The following is a 26,140-nucleotide window of genomic DNA, read 5'->3' on the forward strand; positions in this document are numbered from 1 at the left end:
ATGCGATACACTAAATATGTCATACACAACATGATATAGCAAAAAAAAAAAACAGTTGATTTTGTTATGAGGGTTAATAAACATCTTAGTTCCAAAAAAAAAATCAGAATTTTCTTGCGTTTTTATTTTTTTTTTTATTTTTTTTTTTTATTTTTTTGATGGGTTGGGTCTTACAAAGTTAAACGCCAGACTTCACGTGATCATTTTTGGCCACTTCCAGCACCCGTTCCGTAAATTCACGAGGAGACGCGCAACAAAATCGAACCGCTGCTGGTTCGGCAGGAATTTAGCCATCGACGATTCACTTCATCGCAGTGGGAGTTTTGGGTAAGCTAACGTTTGTCACTGGTTAGTGTTAAATTACGTTTCTGTGTGGCTGGTGTAAAGTTGTGTTTGTAGGTTTTGCGAAATTTCGCGTAGCGATATCTTGAATATAATCTTTAGATTTGCTAAGAGTGTTAGCCGGGCAGTGCTACCAGATTTGTAGCTTAGGTTACCAGTTTGTTTGCAGTTGCTAGCCCAGTGTTGTGGTCTCGTTATGGGACGTGTTTAAAATGAGCTAACGCTAGAAAGCTGATCCGTTAGTTTGACTAATCAACTGGTAACGTTTACTAACCTGCTACCGTAAAATGGACCATTTATCAAATTTCTTTCTAAAGGCTGTCATTTAATTATCTGACATTCCAACTTTAAACCAAGGTGAGGTTTCTTCACCTAATTAGCTGAAATCCAGTTAGCCAATTTAAAGTAGTGTCATTGCTATGTACTCTGACAGAACAGTGTATCAGTGCGATTGTTTTTTTTTTTTTTTTCAGTTTGCATGTGAATAGGAAAACGGTTATTCATTTAAACAACTATATTTAGCTTGATGTGTGATTATGCCTGTTGCTGTGGTATTTTACGGTGATAGCTGGAAAAGTCTTAGGAAGCTTAGTTTTATTATGTGCAAGGGAACGGCTGCTCAGATGTGTCAGGTAAGCGGTGTCGCTGCCTATCCGATACCTTAACCAAGTGGGTTCCTCTTTTTGTCCTTAAAGGTAGTTGATTCGGGAAGGGTTAAAAGTATTTTTAACTAAACCAGTTAACAGAGACTGAAGAAATAAGTCATTAGCATGTGTCCAAAACATCTATATGTTGTCATAAAGAGACACCAGCTGTTTGAATTAGGACTGGTATTTAGTTCTTTGTAATACCCCTTTCTAACACAAGGTAGTGCAGTGAGCTAGTGGAACCATCATCTTCCACAAAGTCGTGCAGAAGCGAGGATATCTAAAAACACATAAAATTTAAAGAAGTTAGGCACTAGTACTTATCCTAAATCAAAACACCTGCTTGTAAGCAGTGCCATCCGGTGGCAGAATTTCACTTTAACCTGTGCGATGCTTTAACCATGATCTGAGATGTAATTCACTGATTGTTTTCACCCCAGCAGTGTCAGATTTGGGCAATCTATTGCTGAAGTGTTACTAAAGCTGCTCTTTAGGAAGACAAGGTGCCAAGCAGCAAGGATTGGCAGGTGCTCCTCACCATGTCCAAGAGCAAGAGCTCGGAGTCAGTCAAGGTGGTGGTCCGTTGCCGTCCTATGAACGAGAAAGAGCGGGCCGCTAAGTATGAGAGTGTGGTGTCTGTTGATGTCAAACTGGGCCAAATTATTGTGAGAAACCCAAGGGAGTCCTCGGGCAACGAACTGCCCAAAATCTTTACATTTGATGCTGTTTATGGTTGGAACTCCAAACAGCTAGAAATGTATGATGAAACCTTCAGGCCCCTGGTTGAGTCTGTTCTTCTGGGATTTAATGGGACCATCTTTGCTTATGGCCAGACGGGTACAGGGAAGACTTACACTATGGAAGGGGTGAGAAATGATCCGGAGAAGAGAGGGGTCATCCCAAACTCCTTTGAGCACATCTTCACACACATTTCACGTTCACAGAACCAACAGTACCTTGTCAGAGCATCATACTTAGAAATCTACCAGGAGGAAATCAGAGACTTGCTCTCAAAAGATCAGTCACGTCGTCTCGAGCTCAGGGAGAGGCCCGACACGGGTGTGTATGTTAAAGATCTTTCATCATTTGTTACCAAGAGTGTGCGAGAGATCGAGCATGTCATGAATGTGGGAAACCAGAATCGATCAGTTGGAGCCACTAATATGAATGAGCACAGCTCACGCTCTCACGCCATTTTTGTCATCACGGTGGAGTGCAGTGAGTTGGGTGTGGATGGAGAGAACCACATAAGAGTTGGCAAACTCAACCTGGTGGATTTAGCTGGCAGTGAAAGGCAAACCAAGACTGGAGCTCAGGGGGAGAGGCTTAAAGAAGCCACAAAGATAAATCTATCCCTTTCTGCTCTTGGTAATGTCATATCAGCTCTGGTGGATGGCAGGAGCAGCCACATCCCTTACCGAGACTCGAAGCTGACACGTCTGCTGCAGGACTCCCTAGGGGGCAATGCCCGCACTGTCATGGTTGCCAACATTGGCCCAGCATCCTACAATGTGGAGGAGACCTTAACAACTCTGCGCTATTCAAACAGGGCAAAAAATATCAAGAACAAACCACGTATCAATGAAGATCCCAAAGATGCCCTGCTCAGGGAGTTTCAGGAGGAGATTGCCAGGCTGAAGGCGCAGCTGCAGAAACGCTCAGGAAAGAAAAAGAGAAGGCTGAGGAGGAGAGCAGGGGAAGGGAGCGATGATGAGGGTCTGGAAAGTGGCGAGACAGAGGACGATGAGGAAGATGGAGACGACAAGGGGGACTACTGGAGAGAACAGCAGGAGAAGTTGGAAAAGGAGAGAAAGGCAATCCTGGAGGATCACAGCCTGGTAGCTGAGGAGAAAGCCCGGCTTCTTAAAGAGAAAGAGAGGAAAATGGAAGACTTCCGGAAGGAGAGGGAGGCCGGAGAGAAGCTTGCAGCCAAAGTTAAGGTAAGCAGATTTTTAAGTTCCAAGAGTTTCAAGAAGTTTGTCATTTCGTATGGTGTTACCCAGGCTGAAATGAAACACTCATCAGCTGGTGAAATAGTCAATAAAATGTTTTTAAAAAGAGCAGTAAAAAGGCAGTAATAAATCATAACAATAAACAGGGATAAAAAAACAAAATCTAAATTCTAAAACAAACTCAAGTCTAAATAGTCACACTAATTCAGGTAGCAGCAGCAGTCCTTTCACAGAAGGGGGTAATTAAATTAAGTCGTGTGTGTATTTGAGCTGTATATTGTATGCGTGTGTGCATGCATGTGTAGATAGGGGTTATCAAAGTCCGCTTGTGGATCTTACAGTATAGCTGTGTGAATAGTGGAATGGATGGGGAGGGGGCACAGTTCATTTGTCAGTCTCGCGGCTTGTGCAAAGAACCCTTCCAGCATCCTGGTGGTTCTGCAGCTGATGCTCCTCTTTCTCTTGCCAGACAGCAGGAGGGAGAACAGGCTATGAGAGGGGTGGTGGGAGTCTCTGATGATGGAGATGGCTAAGTGTATGCAGCTCTGTTTGTAGATTTCTTCCAGAGACGAGAGAGGGGCACCAACAATCCTCCTGGCAGTCTATTGAGTTGTTGTTTCTCATTGGACTTGCAGCTGCCAAACCAAGATGTAAAACTTTGTGTCAGGATGTTTTTAATGGTGCCACTGCAAAAAGTTGTGAGGTGAAGTGTGGAGAGTCCTGCTTTTCTGAGTCTCCTGAGGGAGTGGAAGCGCTTTTGTGCTTTTTCTTTTTGTTTCAATTTAAACTGCTGTGGTATTAACTCTAGGTGCACACCCAGAAACTTAACACTGCTGGCCCTCTCCACAGCAGCACCATCTATGGTGAGGTCTGTGAACTCTGCCAGACTTCCTGAAATCAATTACCATCTCTTTTGTTTTATACACATTGATGGTGGGATTATGAGATCTACACCACACTTCAAGCTGCTCCATGTCCATTATATAAGTGGACTCATCACTCATGTCAGTGATGAGGCCAACCACTGTTGAGTCATCTGCGAACTTCACAATTTGGTTAGTGTCATGTGTGAGCAGACTGAACAACAGCGGGCTCAGGACACCCCCCTGAGGAGAGCCTGTACTCAGTAAGATAGTCTTTGATGTGTGGCTGCCCACCTTGACTGTCTGTTGCCGCTTTGTCAGAAAGCTGAAAACCCAGTTGGAGGTTGTGGAAAAGCTGATTCTATTAGGCGTGAACCCTGCAAACTGCTGTGGAATGATCGTGTTAAAAGCTGAGACAAAGTCAATGAAAATGACTCTGGCATAGATGTTCTTCCTTTTAGAAGTAGCAGTGGCTCCGTAGTGCAGTGGTTTACACATTCACTTAAGAAACAAAAGATCCCTGGATGTAGACACAAAGAAGGGTATCCAGTGTGTTAAAAATAACACAAATCTGTCAAATCAAACATGAGCACCTATGTGCTGTGGGGAACTTCTACTTATCTGTTGAAGCAATTTTGAACAAAAGGAAGCGTTCAAGCTCAAAATTATTTAAATTACACTCACAAAAGTTACCATAGCTTCTTTGAGGTTGTACTGGTCTTGTGCTTGGAGTCATTTTCTTTTATCCCTTGTGTGACTTAAAGAGATCTTTTCCTAATTTTTATTTGCATCCAGGCAATGGAGAGTAAGCTCCTAGTAGGGGGGAAGAACATTGTGGATCACACCAATGAGCAGCAAAGAATGCTGGAGCAAAAGAGGCAGGAGATTGCTGAACAGGTATAGTAAAGGGGTTGGCGCCAAGTACAAGGGTAATACTTTCTATATTACCAGAACATTACTCTGCTAGCAGTTTTCTATCCCATGTACTTATGATTCCAAATTCATCAAATTCCTTGTTAGGCATTTCAGACTTCTTCAGCAGACTAGGCACTGATTTTTGAAAGTGAACATTTTTGTCCATTTAGTACCAGACGAAAACCTCTTTCAGCCAGTAAATTGTCTTTGACCTCAGAGACAGAACCCATTAAAAGTTGTGAACACATGCAAGTTTGTTTATGTGTGTCCAGAAACGGCGAGAGCGAGAGATGCAGCAGCAAATGGAAAGTCGTGATGAAGAGACACTGGAGCTTAAGGAGACCTACACTTCTCTGCAACAGGAAGTTGACATTAAAACCAAGAAGCTGAAAAAGGTGAGGATGGTTGTCACATTTGCCCAAGGCATTATCAACAAATTTGGTTCACATGGGTATGGAAGAATTCTGAATTGATTCCCAAATGTCAAAATAGTTTTTGTTTTCATGTTGACACAAAAGAAAAAGAGGAACTGAGTTCTGAGAGTACATTTTTTTTTAGAGGCTATGATTTTACAATATCAGCCCCTGACATTTAAAATGAATATAGAAATGGAAATTAATGAAAGTGAAAACAAGTGAAAAGTGTTTTGCTTTGTTACCAAAGATTAATGATAGCATTGCAGAGTATAGAGTCGTTAATAAACCAGACTGGCTGGAAACAAACTCTACACTGCAGGTTTACCTCATTCTACGTAAAGTGCAAACGTGGTATCTTTCATTTCAAAAGCCATTACCCTAATCTCCAGCTGATGGCCGTCTATCTCTGAGCCTCGTTTTCCCCAGAGTTCTCTTCCTGTTAAAAGGGCTTCTTCCTCCCATCATTATTACCAGATCTCAGTAACCTTATAGAATTTTTTTTTTTATTACAATATAAGCAATTCGAGGTGATTGTGAGCTGACTCAATTGAACTGAACATTTACAATGCTGTGAAAGTATTTGCCCCCTTCCTGAGTTAGATTTTTTTGCATATTTGTCTTACTTAAATGATGTAATCATTTCAAAACCTTTCATATTTACTCGGGCTATCTTTGTCTAGTATTAAAATTTGTTTAATATGAAAATAATTGTGCTGAATATGCAAAAAACTAACTATATCAACATGTATATGGATTTGGATGGTAAAAATGTTGAATTTCATAACCTTCATTTAACAAAAAATAAGAAATAAATAAAACGATCAGAATCTAATATTGAGATTGACAAAGATGGCATACCTTGTCGTCATAATGACACTGTTGAAGGTACAGTGTTTTTGGTTTGTCGGGTAATAAAGTTTCTTGCAAGTAAGTAGGTCAACTGCTATTTTAAGTCGGGTATTGTCTGTGGTGTTCTATTTGGGTTGTTCATTATTCCTCATGACAATCAGGCATTTAAACAAAAACATTTAAGGCTGAATGCTCTAACAGTCTTTTTCTGGTCACTCTAGTTTTCTCTTTCTCTCTCCTCTAGCTGTTTTCCAAGCTGCAGTCAGTGAAGGCAGAAATCCAAGATCTCCAAGAGGCACACATCAACGAGCGCCAGGAGATGGAGCAGATCCAAAACGAACTCACCAGGGACCTCAAACTCAAGTATGAAGTCTGCATATCAATGTTGGCCTGACACAAATCTCTGGTCAAGACTGTGTCATGTGTCATACTTCAGCACAGATTCGCTAGCAATCTTTTTACGAACCGTAAAAAGATTGCTAGCGAATTAGTGGAGCTTTTTGTGCTTTAAGACTTTTTCTCACTGTAGTGCATGGAAATGAAATATTTAATGAGGAACAGATACATTACATTCAAATGCTTTCAACCTTTCCTGTTTTAATAACATGTCTGAGTTTTCTTTGTCTCTGTCTCCCTGTCTGTCTATTAAATGTTCATGTGTTTCTTTCAGGCATCTGATTATTGAAAACTTCATTCCTCTAGAGGAGAAAAACAAAATAGTCAACAGGGCTTTCTTCGATGAGGAGCCTGAGGAATGGAAGATGAAGCCCATCACACGTATTGAGGAGTAAGTCTGGGAATATTCAGAGTGGGTCTTTCCATATCAAATCATAACATTTTTAGAATGTTTTCTGCTTGACTAGCTTATATTTACCTTTCTTTGTATAGGTTCACAAGTAGTGCTTTTCCTCTACTACCTACTCGACTCTGTTTTGGTTGTCCATTACAATCGAGTACCACCCAATGTACGTGGGGTCGTTATAAACACCACAACAAAGGATCACATTGAGTCGGTGATATACTTGCTGCTCAGTCGGGAACCACGCTGTTGTTTTTTGTGTAGCCATTTTCCTCATTGCAGGGATTCATAAGTAGAAGTTTTGATTCTTGTGAAGGAGACTTATCGAATGACATCACTGACTAGCCAATTGGTGGCATGCAGTCTTGACGTCATGTTTTCTGATCACTTTAGATCGCTTGGAATTCCGGCCAAGTAGGTACTAAAAAAGTACCTAGTACCAGGTACTGCCACCTAATGGAAAACCCTAAAAACCGAGCCGACCTGACCCTAATAGGTTCTACTGGAAAAGAGCTAAAACAGACAAGTGTTGGAGAACCAGCTGTGGAACCTGTGCCTTATTAGGAAAGGGAAACTAAAAGTCCCTTCAATAGATGCTGTTTGGCATGCAATTCTAGCAAACGGTGCACACAGTTGCTCATTATAGTGCTGCAGAGTGGCAGAGCTGGCAACTGATTTATTGTAAAACACCAAAGCAAGAAGCAAATTTCCCATGCTGCTTTGTAATACTCATTTTCTCTCTCTCTTTCTCTCTCTCTCTCAGTGACCATCAGATGATGAGCAGGCCTCGGTCTGCAGTCGGCTACTGGAGGCCCCTCAGTCACCATGCCCGTGTGGCCATGATGTTGAAGCCTGACATGAGATACAAAGTAAGCTTTTCTCCCTCTCCTTTATAGTGTTGTTATTATAGTTAAGTTATCACTGCATATAAAACTGTATTTTCCCTCAGCTGTAGAAAGCTGATGGGAACAACAAAGGTTGTGCATGGGAGCACAACGCGTTGAAATTCACCTCACTCTCATACAGGGCTCTAGCGTGCGACCAATTTGGTCGCATATGCAACCTAATTTCTCAATGGTGCGACTAAAAAACTCGTAGGTCGCACCAGTGTGACCAGCCGTACAAAAAGTCTCTGCAACTCTGAAAGTCTCCGTGTGGTCAACAATAGACACACATTATGCCTATATCGAGGTCTAAACCAATCAGAGATAGTCAGGGGCAAGACCTCTCTGATTGTCCATGGTCCAGATAGTCCTGTAGTCCTAAGCGTGTGTACGTTTGAAAGTGCAGGCGGATAGAGGTGAGTAGCTTGAATGAAGCGATATCGATTCATTAAATCCTGAATCGACTTTTAAATACAGGGAGTGCAGAATTATTAGGCAACGTCCTTTCCTTTGGCAAAATGGGTCAAAAGAAGGATTTGACAGGCTCAGAAAAGTCAAAAATAGTGAGATGTCTTGCAGAGGGATGCAGCAGTCTCAAAATTGCAAAGCTTCTGCAGCGTGATCATCGAACAATCAAGCGTTTCATTCAAAATAGTCAACAGGGTCGCAAGAAGCGTGTGGAAAAACCAAGGCGCAAAATAACTGCCCGTGAACTGAGAAAAGTCAAGCGTGCAGCTGCCAAGATGCCACTTGCCACCAGTTTGGCCATATTTCAGAGCTGCAACATCACTGGAGTGCCCAAAAGCCCAAGGTGTGCAATACTCAGAGACATGGCCAAGGTAAGAAAGGCTGAAAGACGACCACCACTGAACAAGACACACAAGCTGAAACGTCAAGACTGGGCCAAGAAATATCTCAAGACAGATTTTTCTAAGGTTTTATGGACTGATGAAATGAGAGTGAGTCTTGATGGGCCAGATGGATGGGCCCGTGGCTGGATTGGTAAAGGACAGAGAGCTCCAGTCCGACTCAGACGCCAGCAAGGTGGAGGTGGAGTACTGGTTTGGGCTGGTATCATCAAAGATGAGCTTGTGGGGCCTTTTCGGGTTGAGGATGGAGTCAAGCTCAACTCCCAGTCCTACTGCCAGTTTCTGGAAGACACCTTCTTCAAGCAGTGGTACAGGAAGAAGTCTGCATCCTTCAAGAAAAACATGATTTTCATGCAGGACAATGCTCCATCACACGCGTCCAAGTACTCCACAGCGTGGCTGGCAAGAAAGGGTATGAAAGAAGAAAAACTAATGACATGGCCACCTTGTTCACCTGATCTGAACCCCATTGAGAACCTGTGGTCCATCATCAAATGTGAGATTTACAAGGAGGGAAAACAGTACACCTCTCTGAACAGTGTCTGGGAGGCTGTGGTTGCTGCTGCACGCAATGTTGATGGTGAACAGATCAAAACACTGACAGAATCCATGGATGGCAGGCTTTTGAGTGTCCTTGCAAAGAAAGGTGGCTATATTGGTCGCTGATTTGTTTTTTTGTTTTTGAATGTCAGAAATGTATATTTGTGACTGTGGAGATGTTATATTGGTTTCACTGGTAAAAATAAATAATTGAAATGGGTATATATTTGTTTTTTTGTTAAGTTGCCTAATAATTATGCACAGTAATAGTCACCTGCACACACAGATATCCCCCTAAAATAGCTAAAACTAAAAACAAACTAAAAACTACTTCCAAAAACATTCAGCTTTGATATTAATGAGTTTTTTGGGTTCATTGAGAACATGGTTGTTGTTCAATAATAAAATTATTCCTCAAAAATACAACTTGCCTAATAATTCTGCACTCCCTGTATAAATGAAAACTGACAGCTCAATGATTCTGATGCTCCGGGTCCACGCTTTGTGTTTACGTCTTTTTTTGCGCTAGATTCTGATGCTGCAAGTTTTGTCTCTCTCCAACCAAAACTCATTGAACCAGCATCAAAAGAAGATCAAAACTACACTTCACCTTTGATAAACATCTTCATGAATTCTCTCTTACTTTTGCTGCTTTGCTTCAACCACAATAAAAATCACACTTTCTGCACAGCTTTCTCTTGCTCTCTCTCTCCATGTACTTCGAGAACAGTTTCTCGTCTTAAATCTGCATTAATTTGCTTGCTTATTATTCACCAGTCTACCGTTGTTTACAGCGCAGTCAGACGCTGGTGTTTTTTTTTTTTTTTTTTTTTTTTTTTTTTTTTTGGGTCTTGTTTTGCAAAGATTAATAACATAAGAATGAACTTTTCTCATTCAGCACCTGTTATGTCTATCGCCACCTCATCACGCCCTGTCATTTTGGATACTTTCACAAACATAACATTTGCGATAAGTTTCAGTCCGGCTTACGCAGAGCTCACTCCGCAGAAACAGCCCTTCCTAGGGTCTCAAGTGACATTTTGATGAATAATGATGTAGGAAAATGCTCGGTCCTACTTATGTTGGACCTAACATCGGCTTTTGACACTGTTGACCACCACATCCTCCTCGAAAGGCTTAAGCATTAGGTTGTTGTATCGGGTACTGCCTTAGGGTGGTTCTCCTCATATCTACATAACCGATCTTTTTCTGTGGTGGTCTCAGATTGTAGGTCATCCTCTACCTCCCTTACTTGTGGTGTCCCTCAGGGTTCGGTTTTGGGGCCTTTATTGTTCTTAATATATCTTCTCCCCCTCCAGCATATAATGGGCTCTTTTGAGGACATTTCTTATCACTGTTATGCTGATGATATTCAGTTGTACATTTCTTTTAAGCCCCCAGGATTTATCTAAGCTTCAGCTTTTAAATGACTGATTCCATCAAGCGTTGGATGGCTGTAAATTTCCTCCAACTCAACAAGGGGAAAACTGAAGTCCTCATATATGCTCCGGACAGACTTGTATCTCAGATAGTGAAAGCCCTTGGTCCTCTTTCTGTGTATGTTAAATCCTCTATCAGGATTTTAGGTGTCACTTTTAGACTGTCACATTGGATCGGCATGTGAAATCTCTGGTTTGGTCTTGTTTTTATCATTTAAGAAATGTGGCTAAGTTAAGCCCCATTTTTTTTTTATCTCGCCCTGAACTGGAGATAGCTATACATGCATTTATTTCCTCACGCTTGGACTATTGTAACTGTTTGTTTGTCTAAGCAAAGGTTCTCTAGATCGTCTGCAGGTTGTGCAAAACGCTGCAGCTAGGCTGTTGACAAAATCCTCCAAGTATTCACATGTGACACCACTGCTATTTCAGCTACACTGGCTTCCTGTTGAATTTAGAGTACATTTTAAGATCCTGGTCTTGACATTTAGAGCCTTGCATAGACTGGAACCATCCTACATCTCCGATCTGCTACAGCCCTATGTCCCTAGCAGGTCCCTGAGGTCATCTGATCAGGGCTTACTTGCTATAAAACAGACTAAGATGAGAACAAAGGGTGACAGAGCTTTTGCCACTGTGGCCCCAAGACTGTGGAACTCTCTCCCTCATACATTAAGAACTGTGGACTCGGTAGTTGTTGTTGTTTTTTTTTTTTTTTTTGTTAAAAAAAAACAACAACTCAAAACTCACCTTTTTAAGACAGACAATATAAAACAGGCAGAAATTTAACCAAAAACTGTTTTACCCTTTTATTATTTGTTATCTTATGTGCAGAACTTTGTAATTCTGTCTAGAAAGGTGCTATATAAATAAAATTGTATTTATTTAAAAAGCCAGGCCAGGAAAATCTCCATGTTTTTCTGAGTTTTATCCTCAATTACTTTGACACAAAGGCATCTGCTGGGATTCTTACACCTCTGACGAAGTCTCACAGGTGTCAGTGCTGATTAATGATCAGCATTAAAATATTTCTGATTGTCTGGGTCAAAATTGAATAGAATCAAATCAGGACCTTGCGAATCGGAATTGAATCAAATATAGAAATCAGTGATGATACCCAGCCCTAGTGAGTAGCCTAGCCCCGACAGAAGTAGATGTAGCTGTGGGTAATGAGAAAAGATTACCCACAGCTACTAACAAAAAAAACTTTACGTTAACTTAACAAAAAAAGTTAAGTTAAAGTGAACATGTAAAACATGGGGGTTAAGTGATAAGGTTGAAAAATTTGGGTGCATCTAACTTTTGTGCTGGTACTCTTAAAGAAAAAGTGCATCAGTGCAACTGTGGCAAAAAGTTAATCTAGAGCCCTGCTCATAGTTGAGAAGTCAACTAGGATTTACAAATTGATACCATAGGTGCATCAAACGAGCTTGAATCAAACGTCCAGTTTTCTGAAGATCTTGTGAATGTGATAACTCGAATGCTGCAGTGTAGGATTTTCAAAGCCAAAATCTTGGACAACTTCAAATCTTAGAGACCTTGACCCCGAGGTCAGAGTTCTAATCTTCTGCACCATCAAGTTTTGGTATTCATAAGATTTTTAGGAGGCTGAGACGTAGCAATGGCAGTTGTCAGTATTTGAAAGATTAACGTTACTGCTGCACAGGTTTAAGATTGAGCTCATTGCAAATACTTTACTGGTTATTAAACATAATGCAATGCATTATATAACATATTTTTTTTCACACTGGTGCTCTAGTAGTTTCCAATTCACAGTAGGCCCTAGGCATGGTGGTTCCTGGGTTGTTCTTAAACAGCTGGTCTTCTTCAAGATATTGGCAAATTTATACTTGCATACAGGAGTTTGAACTGATGATCTGCAGCTGTTTATAAAAGTCTCTAAGAGACCTTCACAACTTGTGTAAATCTTCTGACCACATTTGTATATAACTGAATTTTCCCAGATGAATGTGATTCTGTGTCATTGTTCTAGGCTGAGAACATCATAATGCTGGATATGGACATTCCTGCACGGACCTCTAAAGAGTACCAGGAGCCAGTTATCGCCCCAAAGCTGGCGGCAGCTCTGGAGGATGCTCTTCGGGATGAGGATGAGATCGAGGTAGATGCCTCAAGCTTTCACAGCAGCTTGGGACAAATGCTGCCTGCTGCTGGTGCTAGCGGCAGCCTCAAGAAGCCAAAGTCAGGGTAAGCAACAGTACCACAAGTTATATTCACCTTCGAGTGCCGCATCCTGTTGTCGGGCTGATGGAATTGGTTAAGAAGCTAGTGCTTTTTTGGTAATATTTTACACCCACCATGTTGCAACAGCTTTACATTGGCTTGTTGTACAAAATATCTTCCTCTTTGTTTCATTTCTGTCCAGAATTGTACAACACAACACAAAAGGAAAGAGACAGCAGATTGTAAATTTGCATTCAGAGTAAATGATTTACCCTGTTAAAGACTCCTCAAATCTTTGATATGTGACAGATGAACCCTGTAAACAGCATAGAAAACCTTTTGGTGTCACACCATCAGTGAGTTTAACTCTATGCCAATCTTTTCTCTCCTTTAGACGACCAAGAACAGGCAAGAAGTCGAGTACCCCGACCTCTTCATACAGCCCCTCCAGCCCAGGATCCCCTCTTTATCCCCAATCCCGTGGCCTGGTGCCAAAGTGATGGTTCCTACTGCTACTGTCACTGCCTGCCAACCTGTTTTGCACCTGTCTACATTGGGAATTACCTTTAGAGGATGGGTATAAAAAAAGATTAATGCTGCTTTCTAGTTTTTAACTACACCACTGTTAACTGATCTCTTGAATACAACAAAACAATAGCAGCTGTGCATAACATTATACTGCACTGCTTTTACAGTTCCCTAGATATTGATGAATGTCAGTAATTGTGTGTGTGTGTGTGTGTGTGTGTGTGTGTGTGTGTGTGCATACACACACAGACGCATCGCAATGTTCTTAACGTACAAAAAAAGTAAAGGTGGGCTTAACCTTCCCTTGCACTACTTCATATCTTCCTAGATGTGTGTTAGGTGTCCTTCATGTTACTGTAAGTGTGTGTGTGTGTGTGTGTGTGTGTGTGTGTGTGTGACGTGTGTGTGTGTGTGTGGTAGTGGGGGGAGGGGGCTGAGAGCTCTGTTGAACCTGGCACTAACATAGTTGTGTGTGTGTGTGAATGTGGTGTTGTACATCTGGCTGCATATCTGTGCATCTTTGAATCACTGTCTGAATAGGTTTGTTTGTTTTCTGTTTTTATCCACGACTTTAATTGTTGCTTTAGAGGCGCTTTAAGATTGCGTGTGGCTGCATGTGCTGGCTTCAGTCTTAAAGGAATAGTTGCACATTTTGGCAAATACACTTACAAAAGAGAAGCGATAAGAATTTTTACCACCTTTACGCTGAAGTGTGAAGCAGAAAGTGATCGGCTTTAGACATAGCTGGTGAAACTGCCATTTGAATTTCAAAAATTCTCGTACTAAATTTCTAATAGGCAGCATGTCAGCTCAGCTGAAAAGGCAAAACTATGCAAATGCAGACATAGAATCTAGTTAATAAATTATAAACTAAACAATAAACTGCAAAGCAGTTAGTCTGTTACAATTACCAAATAAAATGTTGGTGTTTACATTTAATTGTTTTTGGTAAATCCAGTCAACCTAATGGATGTTACTCTGTACAACCTGAATATCGGTGTCAAATCTAGCTCAGCACAACACAAAAGCAATAAGAACAAGTAAATTATTAGTCAAGTTGAATTCTCAAGCCAAAAAGAGCTTTTAAGTAGGATCTCACCAAAATGTTTTTCTCTTCTAAAACCAAAGGCATGCACATAGCGAAGCCTGTTTGCATGTGAAAATGCGACCAGTGTCAAAAGAGGAAATGGTTGTAGCCTTTTGCTTTGATTACTTCCCTTAAAATGTGCTGACTGGGTAACAAATCCAATAACATCACTTTTAAAGTTATTAAATAGTTACATTTCCCTTGTAATGCAGTGCCACAGTACCTTTGCCATACTGTGGCTAACTTTATGTCGTGATGATTCACAAGCTAGTTGGTAGCTTACCATGAACAATCCGCATCCCTCAGCTGTAAAGCTGCATGTGCTGTAGACAGTACTGAAAGGTTTACTAATAGCAGTCAGAGCTCAAACTATGTGATGTCACTCTTTCTAAATGAGCACAAACACATTTAAAATGAAATATTTATTGGAAAAAAATACACACGACATATTATGATTGAGTACCTTAGAACTGTTTTTCTTCTTCAGCTGAGCCAAGCTAAGCTTCTTAGTATGAAATCTGTACGCTACATAAACCACAAGCAGAAACTAATACATAAGCAAACTTTCTCAAATGGTGGACTATTTCTTTAAGTCTGTATGATTGCAAGTGTGCAGGCCAGGAAATAAACCATGCTCCAGATCTGGACTCAGTCACGAGTTGCTGTAATCAGTAGATGCTGTTCTTCCTGAGACACACAAGGGAGGTGGGGAACATGGGGGGAGAGCCCGACACATGTACCCTCTGTGGACAGTTTCTAGGTTGCATGACATAGCAGTTGGCCACCAGACCACCAGGCCAGAGATCAGCTTGAACTACAGCCTGAGTCGCATCAAAAGTACTGTCCTGGAATGTGCCTCAGATTTGTCAGGGTTCCATGGTGCCTTAATCTGCATCCTCAGTCTCTGCTCCTTCATTTGAGCCGTGCACGCACAGGCCTCCCAGTCTTCGTCGGCTCATCTACAAATTCATTCCAGGATCAGAGAATTGTTAAGAGCGTGAAGTTCAGTCGGGGGCATCCTGGGTCATTTGGATAAGCACCACTGCAAAGTTGGGCAGATGAAGGGTCAACATATTCTCCTTGTGATTTTTATTTTTATCTACCTTGGTATTGGTGTGAGTGTAAAAGAACATTAAACCCCCACAGACACACCATTCAACATTTGCCTCCAGGTGGACAATATGCAGTTTTAACCGTCATGGTTCAGCCTGCCTCTCTGCTGCTCTCCGTTCCCCATACTCTTAACCGTGAAGGGGTGCGCTCTCTGCTCGCTGCTACCATGCAGGGTTTTCCAACCCACTGTGTCATTTCAGCAAGCGTGGGTCAAGTGGCAAATTAAATCTTTTTAAAATACTTGTGATGTGTGCCGTTTGTGAGTTGAAGACTTGTAAACCATCAGGGCTATGTCTCTAACAATCCCTGTGAGGTCTAGGTAGCCCTAACTCTACCTTTGTGCAATAAAAGTATGTGACTTTTGGTTTTTGTTTTTTGTTTTTTTGAAAATTGTTCTCCTAAGTCGTGGCAATCGGGGAGAAAACAAGAAAAAAATTGTAACTAACGTGTATTTACATTTATCCCAAAACCTCCCCCCCCCCCCCCCCCCTCTCTTTTCAAACCACCGACTTAAAGTTGGGGTCCGACCTCACAGGGTACCTCAAGGATCTCTCTGCTGTTTGACCCATGCCTGCGTATCTATTTAGATACTGTAATGAATATAACTTGTTTAAAGGCAATCCTTAGTCACTTTTAGATCTGTAAGAAACACACATGAGTTTCCATATTGAAAAAGTCTAACTTATTACGATCCTATGTTTTTATATACAGATGTAGATATAATTTTTTATTCATTCTTTTTCTTGAAAATAGTTATTTTATTTTTGGAGCTCTGTAATTTAATGTTGAAATGTTGTTTTTTTTTTTTTTTTTTTTTCTTCATCGTATATATTATGTGTCTTTGTATTCGGCAAGGTACAGGCTTGTTTTCCCCACTTAGTTGATGAGTTTTCCACATGGATGTTGAAAGCATGGGTCATGTTATTGATGTGGGCCTGTGCAGAGAGTCACGGTTCAGTATTGGCACAGTACCTGTAAGTTGTACTTCACAAACATAAATATTAAAATAAGAGCTAACATTGAAATGCTGTATACGCATGACTTTAGCATGCTTGAGTAACATGTTTTTGTTGTGTTCATCGGTCATAGAAATTTAGTGAACAAAATGTGAATGTATAATTTAATTGAAAAATCTTGTATCACTTAGCTACATCACTGGATCCAAACTCCCAGACTGTTTGCGATCAATTTTTACATGCTGTCATTGTAGCCATATGACGATTCTGCTGGTGCGCTTATGTATCTGACTTGGCTATGTCTTCTACTTGTTTAGTGTCTTTACATTAATAAAGAGAAATTAATGGGAGTACTGTGGTGTGTCTTTGAGGGTATTTAAGAATGTGTGATGTTACACATTAGGACCTACCCTTCCCTCTACTTTTCCTTATTTTCTTTCATACACACACACACACACACACACATGCACATGCTAAGTAGATGCAAATTAAACATGGTTAATCAGTAGAAGGGTTAAAAAGGCAAAGCTAAAACTTGTTTTAGACCAGGAAAAACAGAAGGACTGTGGCCTCTCACAAAGGTCCAGTGCAACTATACTATATAGACAACAGTACAAGGCCTATGCATTACTCCAGCCATGGAAAGTTGTGTCATGAGGCTAACAGTTTTTATGTTAATTATAGAGGAGGCGTGGAACTGCAATTTTTGAGTTAGACCATTGCTGACTAGTCAGCAATGGTCTAAGCCTCAGAACTCAGTGATTCTGCTCTGTAACTTTATGTGGACTGTGATTGCTGCATGTGTCCACTTTGGAATAATACAGCTGATGTCAAGCAGGGGAAGAAATTTCACTTGTGACTTGCAGCAATAGTGGCATCGTATTACCTGAAATTCAGTGAGCTCTTAGAAAAACACTCTTTCAGTGTTTGTAAAGGCAGACTGCATGGATAGGTGCTTAGGTTTCTAATTCTGTAGCAAAGGGACTGAAAAGCCCTAAATTAAAAGCTGTGACCCGTTTTCCTCAGATTGTAAAACAGGGTTTTTTGGACCTGCTCTGGTGGAATCCCCCAATAAATTAGCATGTCGCCTTTAAATTATATATTATATAAATTCATATATTTGCAAACCTGTTATCTCTGGGATTGTCATATTTCACATTTATTCTCTAAGAAAAAAATAAGCTCAATACTCACCTGACAAAACCACAAGAAACTGTCAACTTTTATATAATGAACTTTATTATCTGCAGGTCAATATTACAGCTCAACTCAGAAAAACAAGCAAGTCAGTCTCACCAAAATAGGAAAAGGAGAAAAAAAGTGTGTGATCGTATACATTCAGCAGAGGAGCACAACAGCACAGCAGAATGGTATTTGTATTGAATAAAGGAATGGTGCACATACAGTACTTGAAAGTAGATCAAGCAGTAGAAAAAAAAAAATCACAGTGAAGCGTGACGTTACACTTGGAACTATTTTCTCTGATTCCCGTTATTGTGGTCACATCCATGATTTATCTGATACACTGTATTACTGATGCCTTCTGCATTGCCTTGTGCTTCAAAACAGATTCTTCGAATGCAAACAACCTTCAAATGGAAAAAAAAAATCTAAGGCTTTAGATGATTTTTACATACCAAACAGTGGAAGTGGTGTAGTTTTAGAAATGTATTTTTCTTGTGATGAGTGACTTGCTGTTGATCTGCTGGTCCCACTCCAGATTTGAGTCCATGCAACTAAAGTTTGGCACAGAAGAAGGTGTAAAGTACAAAGGAATAATGCCCATCAAACTAGAGTCCACAGTGGGAAAAATGGTAAATAAAGAAGTATCTTCTATTTTAAAGTACCTGTTTAAAGTTGCTTTTTCTTATGATTCACAAAACAAAAAGTACAACAGTTTCATACATACACACCACTTCAAGTCTCAAAAAATGATTTCATTCACAAAAACCTAAATATTACAAGGAACATGACAGCACACACCCAGTCATCAGAATAATTACTTGTGTGTTTTTATCATGCTGTTTTTTTTTTTTATATGTAAAATGGAATATTAGTATATTTTATGGTCATTCTCTTTTGGTTAATGGGATGCAGAGAAAAACAGTGAGACTGCCCTTTGGATGCACATGTGAGGCTTAAAGTCTGCTTCATCTCCAAGGAGACGAAGACAAATTCACATGATGAAACGTATGCATAGGAAAGAAAGAAAGAAGAAAAAAAAAATAAAGGAAAACTCAGCCCAGTAGATCGTCAACTAGGCTCTTAAAACACAGGGAAAAGATGACCGAGCGTCAGCCTTAAAAATAAGATAATTTAAAGGGTAATTCTGTTTTTATTTAAATTTGCTGTGCTCCCCTGGTTATTGTAGTTCTGTGGGTTCCTCAAAGCAGCAACCTCTCAGGCTGAAAAATTAAGCGAGGGCTCCAACTTTGATTTGACTGAAAGTTGTGCCAACACAGGCAGCTGTATGCTAGCCCAGACTTCTAGTATGTACTTATCATTTGTAAACATTTGAATCCATCAAGGAAGCATGGCAGAAATGCTCAGCTGACCAATTAGCATGTATTAGCAGAAGACTAGAACCAGTTTCCTTGTTTATAAAAAAAAAAAAAAAAACAGAAAAAAAAAGACGAGTACAATTTGATTTCCAGCCTGACATATTATCAGTGTTGTGTTTTTATTCTAGAAGCAGGTGTAAAAAAGCTAGTAGCTGACCAGCATCCTCTGCAGCAGCCTACTCTCTCTACACTGGGATTAACAGCAAGTGAAATGGCTCTTAGAGCATCTCTGTTAGTGTCAAGACACAACAGAAACAAATAAACCACAATTATCCTTTAAGGGCTTAAATTACATCATGGACTGGGGGCTAAAGGCACAGCTCCCATTTTATTTAGAAATCTGTGGAAGAAACCTGCCACGCTATCTTGCGGTTGTCTGCTATAGCTACAACATCACCAAAGAAAATCTATTTAGTTCTCATACCCTTTAATCTGAATCTTCTTTAGTAAAATGACATCATCCCAGTGAGATGATAACAGCTGCTTGTGGACAAACTGGCTTCCACTTCATCATTCTGTACTCTCCAGCTGTAATCAGTTCCAGGCTGTGGCTAAACCGATCCCTCTGCTACAGTCTTTGATCTTGGGTTGTCTTGTTTACCCTGTGACTGTATCTTCTCTGAGTGCCACTAAGATGCCCCTGTACAAGCTATGTACTCAGGCAACAGTGGACTGTTAAACTGCTGTTTCTAATATTAGAGCTGCAGAGCTAATTCATAAATGGTTTATTTCATACCAATTTCTGTCTTTTTGCACCCCAAAGGAGGTCCAAAGTTTACAAATGGAAAACCCTCCCTCCCCCTCCCCTGGACGTACGGAGCTGACTTTTCACAGCACCAGAAAATGACTTGAGTAAAGAGCAGCGGGAAAAAGAGGGGGCAGAAACAGGATGGATGATGGAGACTATGAGGGCAGGTAAAAGAGAGAAACAGACCCGTGGCGGAGCTTGGGGTCAGTAAGGTGTATCGTCCTGCCTGTACAGGAGGTGGTGGGATTGGAACAGAGGCTTTAGCCCCTGCAAGATTCCAGCTCTGGACTCTGACTCGGGACCTGGCTGCAGCTCATTTCTCTCTGTAGTACAGCAGGTACATCTTCAGAGGCTCGGGTAGCGGCAGGCCCAGGATCCTTTCTCTCAGGACATTCACAGCGGGCTGGGGTCGGAGCAGCTCGCCCGTCTCCTTCTCTTCTTCCTCTTCCTGCTCCTCCTCTTCATCCTCCTCCTCCACCGTCTCCTCCTCCTCCACCACGACTGCCCTGCCTCCAGATCCCCTCCCCACCCTCCTGCCCCCTCTCATCTGCTGCCTCACTTCCCTCTCTCCTGCCTCCTCCTCTTCCTCCGCTCCTCGTGCCCCCTGGTTGTTGTTGTTGTCCAAGGAAGCAGGACCAATCCCACTGCTGGCTACGACCTGGCGGGTGGCCAGGACGAGGGCGTTGCAGTGCCGCCGGTGGACCCTCCTGCGTTTGAAACGAGGCCCATACTTATGAAGCCCTGCCACCGCCAGGCCCCGGCCAACGCTGAACGAGGAGCCTCGGCCACGGGAGTGGCTGTCTCCTCCATCCGTGGTCACTCTGAGGGTGTGGCGGATGCAGATACGGGCCAGTTCCTGTAACGATCGCACCTCAAACTTGGCTGAAATGTTGAGAATGGCAAGTCAACATCGGGGAAATGAAAATGGCGAGAAATGAAAGAAGGACAAATGACACTCACGTAGTGGAACAGTCTTGGGTTTGCTGTTGGTGCTGTGTTTGGGCAGCACCAGAGGGGCGAAGGACACAGAGATGATCTTTTTGGTCTCCCAGCTGTTCAGTCCCGTTCGAGTGATCTTGGTCAACTGCATAAAACAGAAGGGTAGTCCTTTAATACGTTTGTGTGTATAAATGATTTTTTTTTCATCTGATTGAATTCAGTAACATGAAGAGTTCATACTATCAGTTTGTGTGCCAAAAACTGCAGTTCCTGTAATCACTACTGTAGTTCCAAAAGCGAGGGTGACATTACTACATGCAGATATTTATTTATAGAGATTATCTCTTGAATATTTCCAGTTACACTTATATTTTAAAAAGTAACATAAAATACCATGGAGACTCAGACAGACCACAAACCTTTTCCTCAAGAGGCATCACCAGGATGCCCCCCACCTTGAGCAGGTTCTTCATATAATCCTCATGCTCTTTCTGCACGCCGGCCCCGCAGTACACCCTGTCATACTGACGGCTCTCTGGAGGGATCTCCAAGCAGTTTCCCACCACGAAGGATGGCTCACAGAACTCAAATCTGAAGTGAGAGAGCAGCAATGCACAACAAGCCATGGAGGAGATTAAAAAAATGCTGCTGACAAGTCAAGAAACCTACTTGTCAAAACTGTCGCTGGTTTTAATGAAGGAGTCGAGCTTCTGGTAGGCGTACTCTATCACATCTGCGTGTAACTCTATGCCGTGATTCACTCCAAAGGGACCTGTAACAGTCAGCACAGCACAGTGTCTAATCAACCTTATGAATATTTAATTCAATTCAATTTTATTTATATATCTCTAAATCACAACAACAGGTGTCTCGAGGTGCTTTATATTGTAGGTTAAAGACCCTACAATAACATAGAGAACCCCAATAATTAGATGATCTCCTAGACTCTCTGGTGGCCTTCAAAAGTGTTCAGTTTGCAGCCAATCACAAAGCCATCCTTCCTGATTGCAGTGTACCACAGCTGGAAAAGCTTCATCATTTTCCTGCATGCACTAAAGGAGCTCAGCTTTCCTGGGAAATAGAGCTTGCTCATCCCCTTTTGTACACATCATCTGTGTTAGTGTTCAAGCTGTTGACGTGGCTGTGCTGCTACTTGTACTCCTCCACCACATCCAGATCCTGTCCCAGGATAGACACACGTACACACCTATGCCTGCATTTGTCCTTTTTCTTCTGAAGTTGACCACCGGTTCTTTGATCTTACTCACATTAAGAAGCAGACCAGTCCACAAAATCACTATCAGTAAAACATCCAACCACTAAAGGAATATCAGAGTATCTTCAGTGTTAACATCTTCAGTGTACTGGATTCATTTTGTCCTTTTGAAGTGAAGTGAAAGAAGTGAAATTTTTATTTCGGTCAACAACAACAACAACAACAACAACACAGATTATCATTTTATATAAAAGTACTCAATCATACAGTAACCGAAAAAGAAATAGGCTGAAGCCTTGTGGCTTATAATTATCCTATCCTTTACCCCATAGGAATAATCAAATCCTTAACCAAGAAAATAAATAGCATTGATAAATAAGTTATATAACAGTTTGAAAAGAAATCAATGATAAATCAAGAAATTAAATCAACACAAAGTTATTCATCAAACCAAATTTCCGTAGCCTTTTTGTTCCTTCTCCCTTTCTTATATTTTAACACTCACTCTCTAACCGTTCAGTGGTTGCTCCTGCCTGAGCCTGGTTCTGCCAAAGGTGTCTTTGTATTAAAAATGTTGTAGGGTCTTTATCTTATAATATGAAAAGCCTTGAAACAACCATTGTTATTATTAACTGTTTTTGTGAACATGCAGATATTTTTGACAACTAAGAAAACACCATTATCCATCTCTACTGTGAATAAAGAATTTCACAGACAGCACAAGAAAATGATGCTTCTTTTTACATCAAAAACATTGCTGAGTAAAGTAATCCAGTGACAGCTGTCATTGTTTGGGTACGCTAAAAGCATTAACTGCTAATAGCTAATTTGGTGTACTTTAAATAATAACCAAAGAATATATGCTGAAAAAGTAAGGAGCTGCATACCCAGAATGAGGCCGACCATGGTGCTGAGGTAGCCCGTCCCACTGCCAAGGTTGAGAAAGGAGAGTCCAGGGTGGAGATCCAAAGCCTCCATCACTTCCGAGTAAATACACGGAGCAGATAGGTGGATGTTTCCGTGCCGCCATGCCAGATCCTAAATGCAACAACAGCATATAGTACATTTACCAGCTTAGACCCCTGTGGGCTGATTCCACACACTTTCGCTGTGCTGACCTTATATGCGTTATCCCGGTATTCATCCAGGTAATAGTCTGCACGGTCGATAGCTCGGAAAGCTCGCTCCACCAGGTCTGAGCGGATGTAGTAAGCCTCCTTAAGGTTGTCAATCAAGTCATCGTTGTCCTCACCGGCACTCACAGCTCCACCCATCCTGACTGAAGACCAGATGACAAAAGCATAAGGCACGGTTTCACTTTGAGACACAGTTCCAGTAGCTGTTCATGCTGTTGTTGTTGTTGTCTGTTTGTTTTTTAAGTCTTTCAGTGTTTTTTTAAGTTCATTCATTAAAGGAGGACTTCTAGGCTGGTGCCCTCTCACACCAGAAGTTTACACACTTTAAAGGTTTCCAAATGACACTGTCTTTGTTCTTTTAGTGTCAATTTCACAACCCTGTGGGGAAAAAAATCTGAAACAAATAGAAGGCATTAGGACAGGATTCTACAGTGAAAGGATAGGCTGTTTTCCTTAAAACATTAAATATCTTAGAGTTTTGTTCTGGTTTGTGTGCAAAACAAACAGTGTCAAAAACAACAAGAAATAAGAAAATATGCCAGTGGGTTCCAAAACTAATCTGTAACAGACACATAAAGTTAAACAGGTTAGCAGGCTATCTTAAACTAAAAAAAACTGAAGTTAAACTGAAGCTGAACAACATATCTGATTAAATTATTAAGCAAATTAAGTACTGCTCCTTGCCCTGCACATTTCAACAGTATTCTGGCAGCTTTAAACTTACTTTCAGAACCATTTACTTTCATTTACATGTAGACAAACGCCATCAAGCTTTGGCTCAACAAAGAGGCAGAATACATTGTATTATATTTGATCTTTTTTCTAGGTAAAGCTAGCTTCATCGATTCATTTTCTTAACCTCAAATGGATGAAGTGAATAGAAGGTGATTATCAACCTGTATGGCTGAAAGTGAGCAAACACAGAAGTGCCAAAATGTCCAGGTCTTCTAATGTCCTCTTAAGGTTAACTTTAAAAGTCAATCAATATCCATAGACTCACATGTTAAAATAGTCACTTTGATACATAGTCTATGTTTTTTCTTAAGGATTGTTACACTGGCAGCCATGGCCTCCAGCTGTCTACTAAGACTCACCTCTGTTGATTCAGGCCACTGAACTGGACCTTTTCATCTTGCTACTGCTGTTTCCTTTTGGAGCATTTTTAATGGAATTATATTACAAATAATATGACTTGTTGTAAGGAGCAGACAGAGTGGAATTCTACCAAATTACTAGTCTTGTCAGCACTAATTAGCACATGAACAGTACCCTTACAGCCATCAATTGCTGTTGTGATTTGGTGCTATATAAATTTTTAAAAAGAACTGAATTATTGCATTGCAGCAGAGTAGTATTCAAAATTTTCCTTTGTTCTCACTTCAACAGGATGCATCTGGATCAACTCCTGGATAAATTTAATGGCACACAGTATCTTATTGATATCTTATTCCAGTGTTTATTTTATTTTTCTAATTTTTCTGTGCAACTTTTATACTGTCCACTGCTGTAACAAAACAAATTTCCCACACGTGGGACTAATAAAGGTTATCTTATCTTAGTAGTGAACGTTTCCCAGGGAGACTTTCAGCACCAATTACATGATCAAACTGCAGTAAGAGGGTTAGGTGTGGCTTTTAGCGGCAGAATGTGACTAGGATATGACCAACTCTGTTAAAAACACCACAGGGCAGTGCCAAAGGACAGAGATCACTGCAGGGTGCACTGTCTGCCAAATGTTGGACACCCTCGTTAGGCTACAAAAGAAGAAAGGGCTGAGTGCATTTAAATAACAGAGGATGTACTGTCTTCGTTTAAAAAAAAAAAGTGTCAGGTGGTGAAGCCCTAAAGGAACATGAATTCTTGGGAGGAGAAGAACAAGGTTTTTGCCTCGTTATTTTTTTATTTTATTTTATCTTTTGGCATACAATGGGAATCTATGTCCTCGTGAGTATGATCACCCGCCTTTTTCTTCTTCTTTTTTGATTTTCTTTGTTTTGTTTTGGGCTGTGGACACAAATGGCCACAGCACGGCGCTGCCGGTCATTTTCGTAATTTAGTATCTAAGTGGTTTAGTAGGCTAGTAGGGTACACGCTTCATGCAAAATAGTGCCAACTGAACTTGGCTATTTGTTTCCTGATTTAGTGATCAGCTAACACGCCCTTTCCTTTCTAAAAACGCTTTTCACGTCGAGTCTAAAGTCCGGCTCCGGCCGGGACCTCCAACTCCAGCATACCCGTCTGCACGCTGCTGTGCTGCGGTGCCATTTGCGCCACTCAGGTGATCCAGTTTCGAAATAAATAAATAAATGGAGCTCGGTTGAGCCAATAATCACCCAGCCTAAAGGATAACAACAGCACAATGCATTCGTAACAAACCTCCATGGAACGACAAGGTCAACACAAGCAGAAACACAACTGCATTCTTATCTTCGGTGGAAGATCAGGAAAATCGAGAGAAGGAGCCCAGCGAGCTGCTGCTGGTCTGCAGCCACACAGCGCGCCTCCACACACAACACGGACCAGCTGAAGCGTGTACCTCTTATTAACGCCGCCTGATATTCTCTGTCTCTGCGCTTTTCCTTGTGCTCAGCCTTTTGTTGGTGGGGGATCCAGTCAGAAACACATCACTGCTGGATGTAAACATTCGGCCAGCTGACGCTCTGACGTCAGACGTAACACACGCAGAGTAACGGCCAGAGGGGGATGGCCTACTTTCAGCAGTGTGGGCTGTGGAAGTGGAACAGGCCAGACGCGGGTGGAAACCGACGGAGAACGCAAATGTGAGCGGCAGCGAGAGGAAAACAGCTTCATCCAACTGAGTCTCGATGCTGCTCAGTGTTTGTTTGTGTGTTTGTTTGTTTTCCCGCCCACCTAAGCATGTCTTCGCTCTGATTGGCCTGTCACCGTCTTACTAATTATTACTGAATTACAGTCGCTTTGGTAGTTGCTGTGTTCCAACATCTGTAGGTCAGTAGGTTAAAAGTCAAGTCAGTACCTTACTTGGATGCAGTACTGTGCACAAGGTAAAAGAAGCCTGGCGGTAGACACTAATGGACCTTCTCCATACATATAATGACAGTTATTTGAACCAAAACTTTCATATTTGGATTTATCACCCCACAAGACTTGTTATCACTGCTTTTCAGTCCAGCTAATG

The 26,140-nt window shown here is 41.3% G+C and overlaps 2 protein-coding genes across 9 annotated transcripts; one reads left to right on the top strand and one right to left on the bottom strand.

Moving 5' to 3' along the window:
• Positions 1–165: 165 nt before the first annotated feature.
• Positions 166–16,733, top strand: kif3b (kinesin family member 3B). 8 transcript variants are annotated; one of them, XR_005693575.1, is made up of 10 exons: positions 166–348; positions 1,430–2,929; positions 4,600–4,701; positions 4,992–5,114; positions 6,229–6,347; positions 6,655–6,771; positions 7,547–7,652; positions 12,509–12,723; positions 13,094–13,263; positions 13,296–16,733. XR_005693575.1 is itself a non-coding variant. In XM_040013846.1 (9 exons), exons 2-9 carry the CDS (start codon positions 1,529–1,531, stop codon positions 13,197–13,199), a joined length of 2,289 nt encoding a protein of 762 aa, XP_039869780.1. In that variant the 5' UTR covers positions 166–348; positions 1,430–1,528; the 3' UTR covers positions 13,200–16,733. The 8 variants fall into 8 exon arrangements, 7 of the variants coding, with proteins under 7 accessions (XP_039869780.1, XP_039869783.1, XP_039869782.1 ...); XM_040013846.1 differs by having other exon boundaries at positions 13,094–16,733; XM_040013849.1 differs by having other exon boundaries at positions 1,433–2,929; positions 13,094–16,733.
• Positions 16,734–17,601: 868 nt separating this feature from the next.
• On the bottom strand, positions 17,602–25,776 carry LOC120722643 (protein-L-isoaspartate O-methyltransferase domain-containing protein 2). The gene is made up of 7 exons (XM_040013694.1): positions 25,520–25,776; positions 22,966–23,126; positions 22,735–22,885; positions 21,301–21,403; positions 21,051–21,222; positions 20,653–20,776; positions 17,602–20,574 (listed from the first exon to the last, which is right to left on the bottom strand). Exons 2-7 carry the CDS (start codon positions 23,119–23,121, stop codon positions 20,006–20,008), a joined length of 1,275 nt encoding a protein of 424 aa, XP_039869628.1. The 5' UTR covers positions 23,122–23,126; positions 25,520–25,776; the 3' UTR covers positions 17,602–20,005.
• Between the last annotated feature and the right edge of the window lie 364 nt (positions 25,777–26,140).

Source organism: Simochromis diagramma, unplaced genomic scaffold, assembly GCF_900408965.1.
Source record: "Simochromis diagramma unplaced genomic scaffold, fSimDia1.1 OVJJ01000705.1, whole genome shotgun sequence".
NCBI lineage: Eukaryota > Metazoa > Chordata > Actinopteri > Cichliformes > Cichlidae > Simochromis > Simochromis diagramma.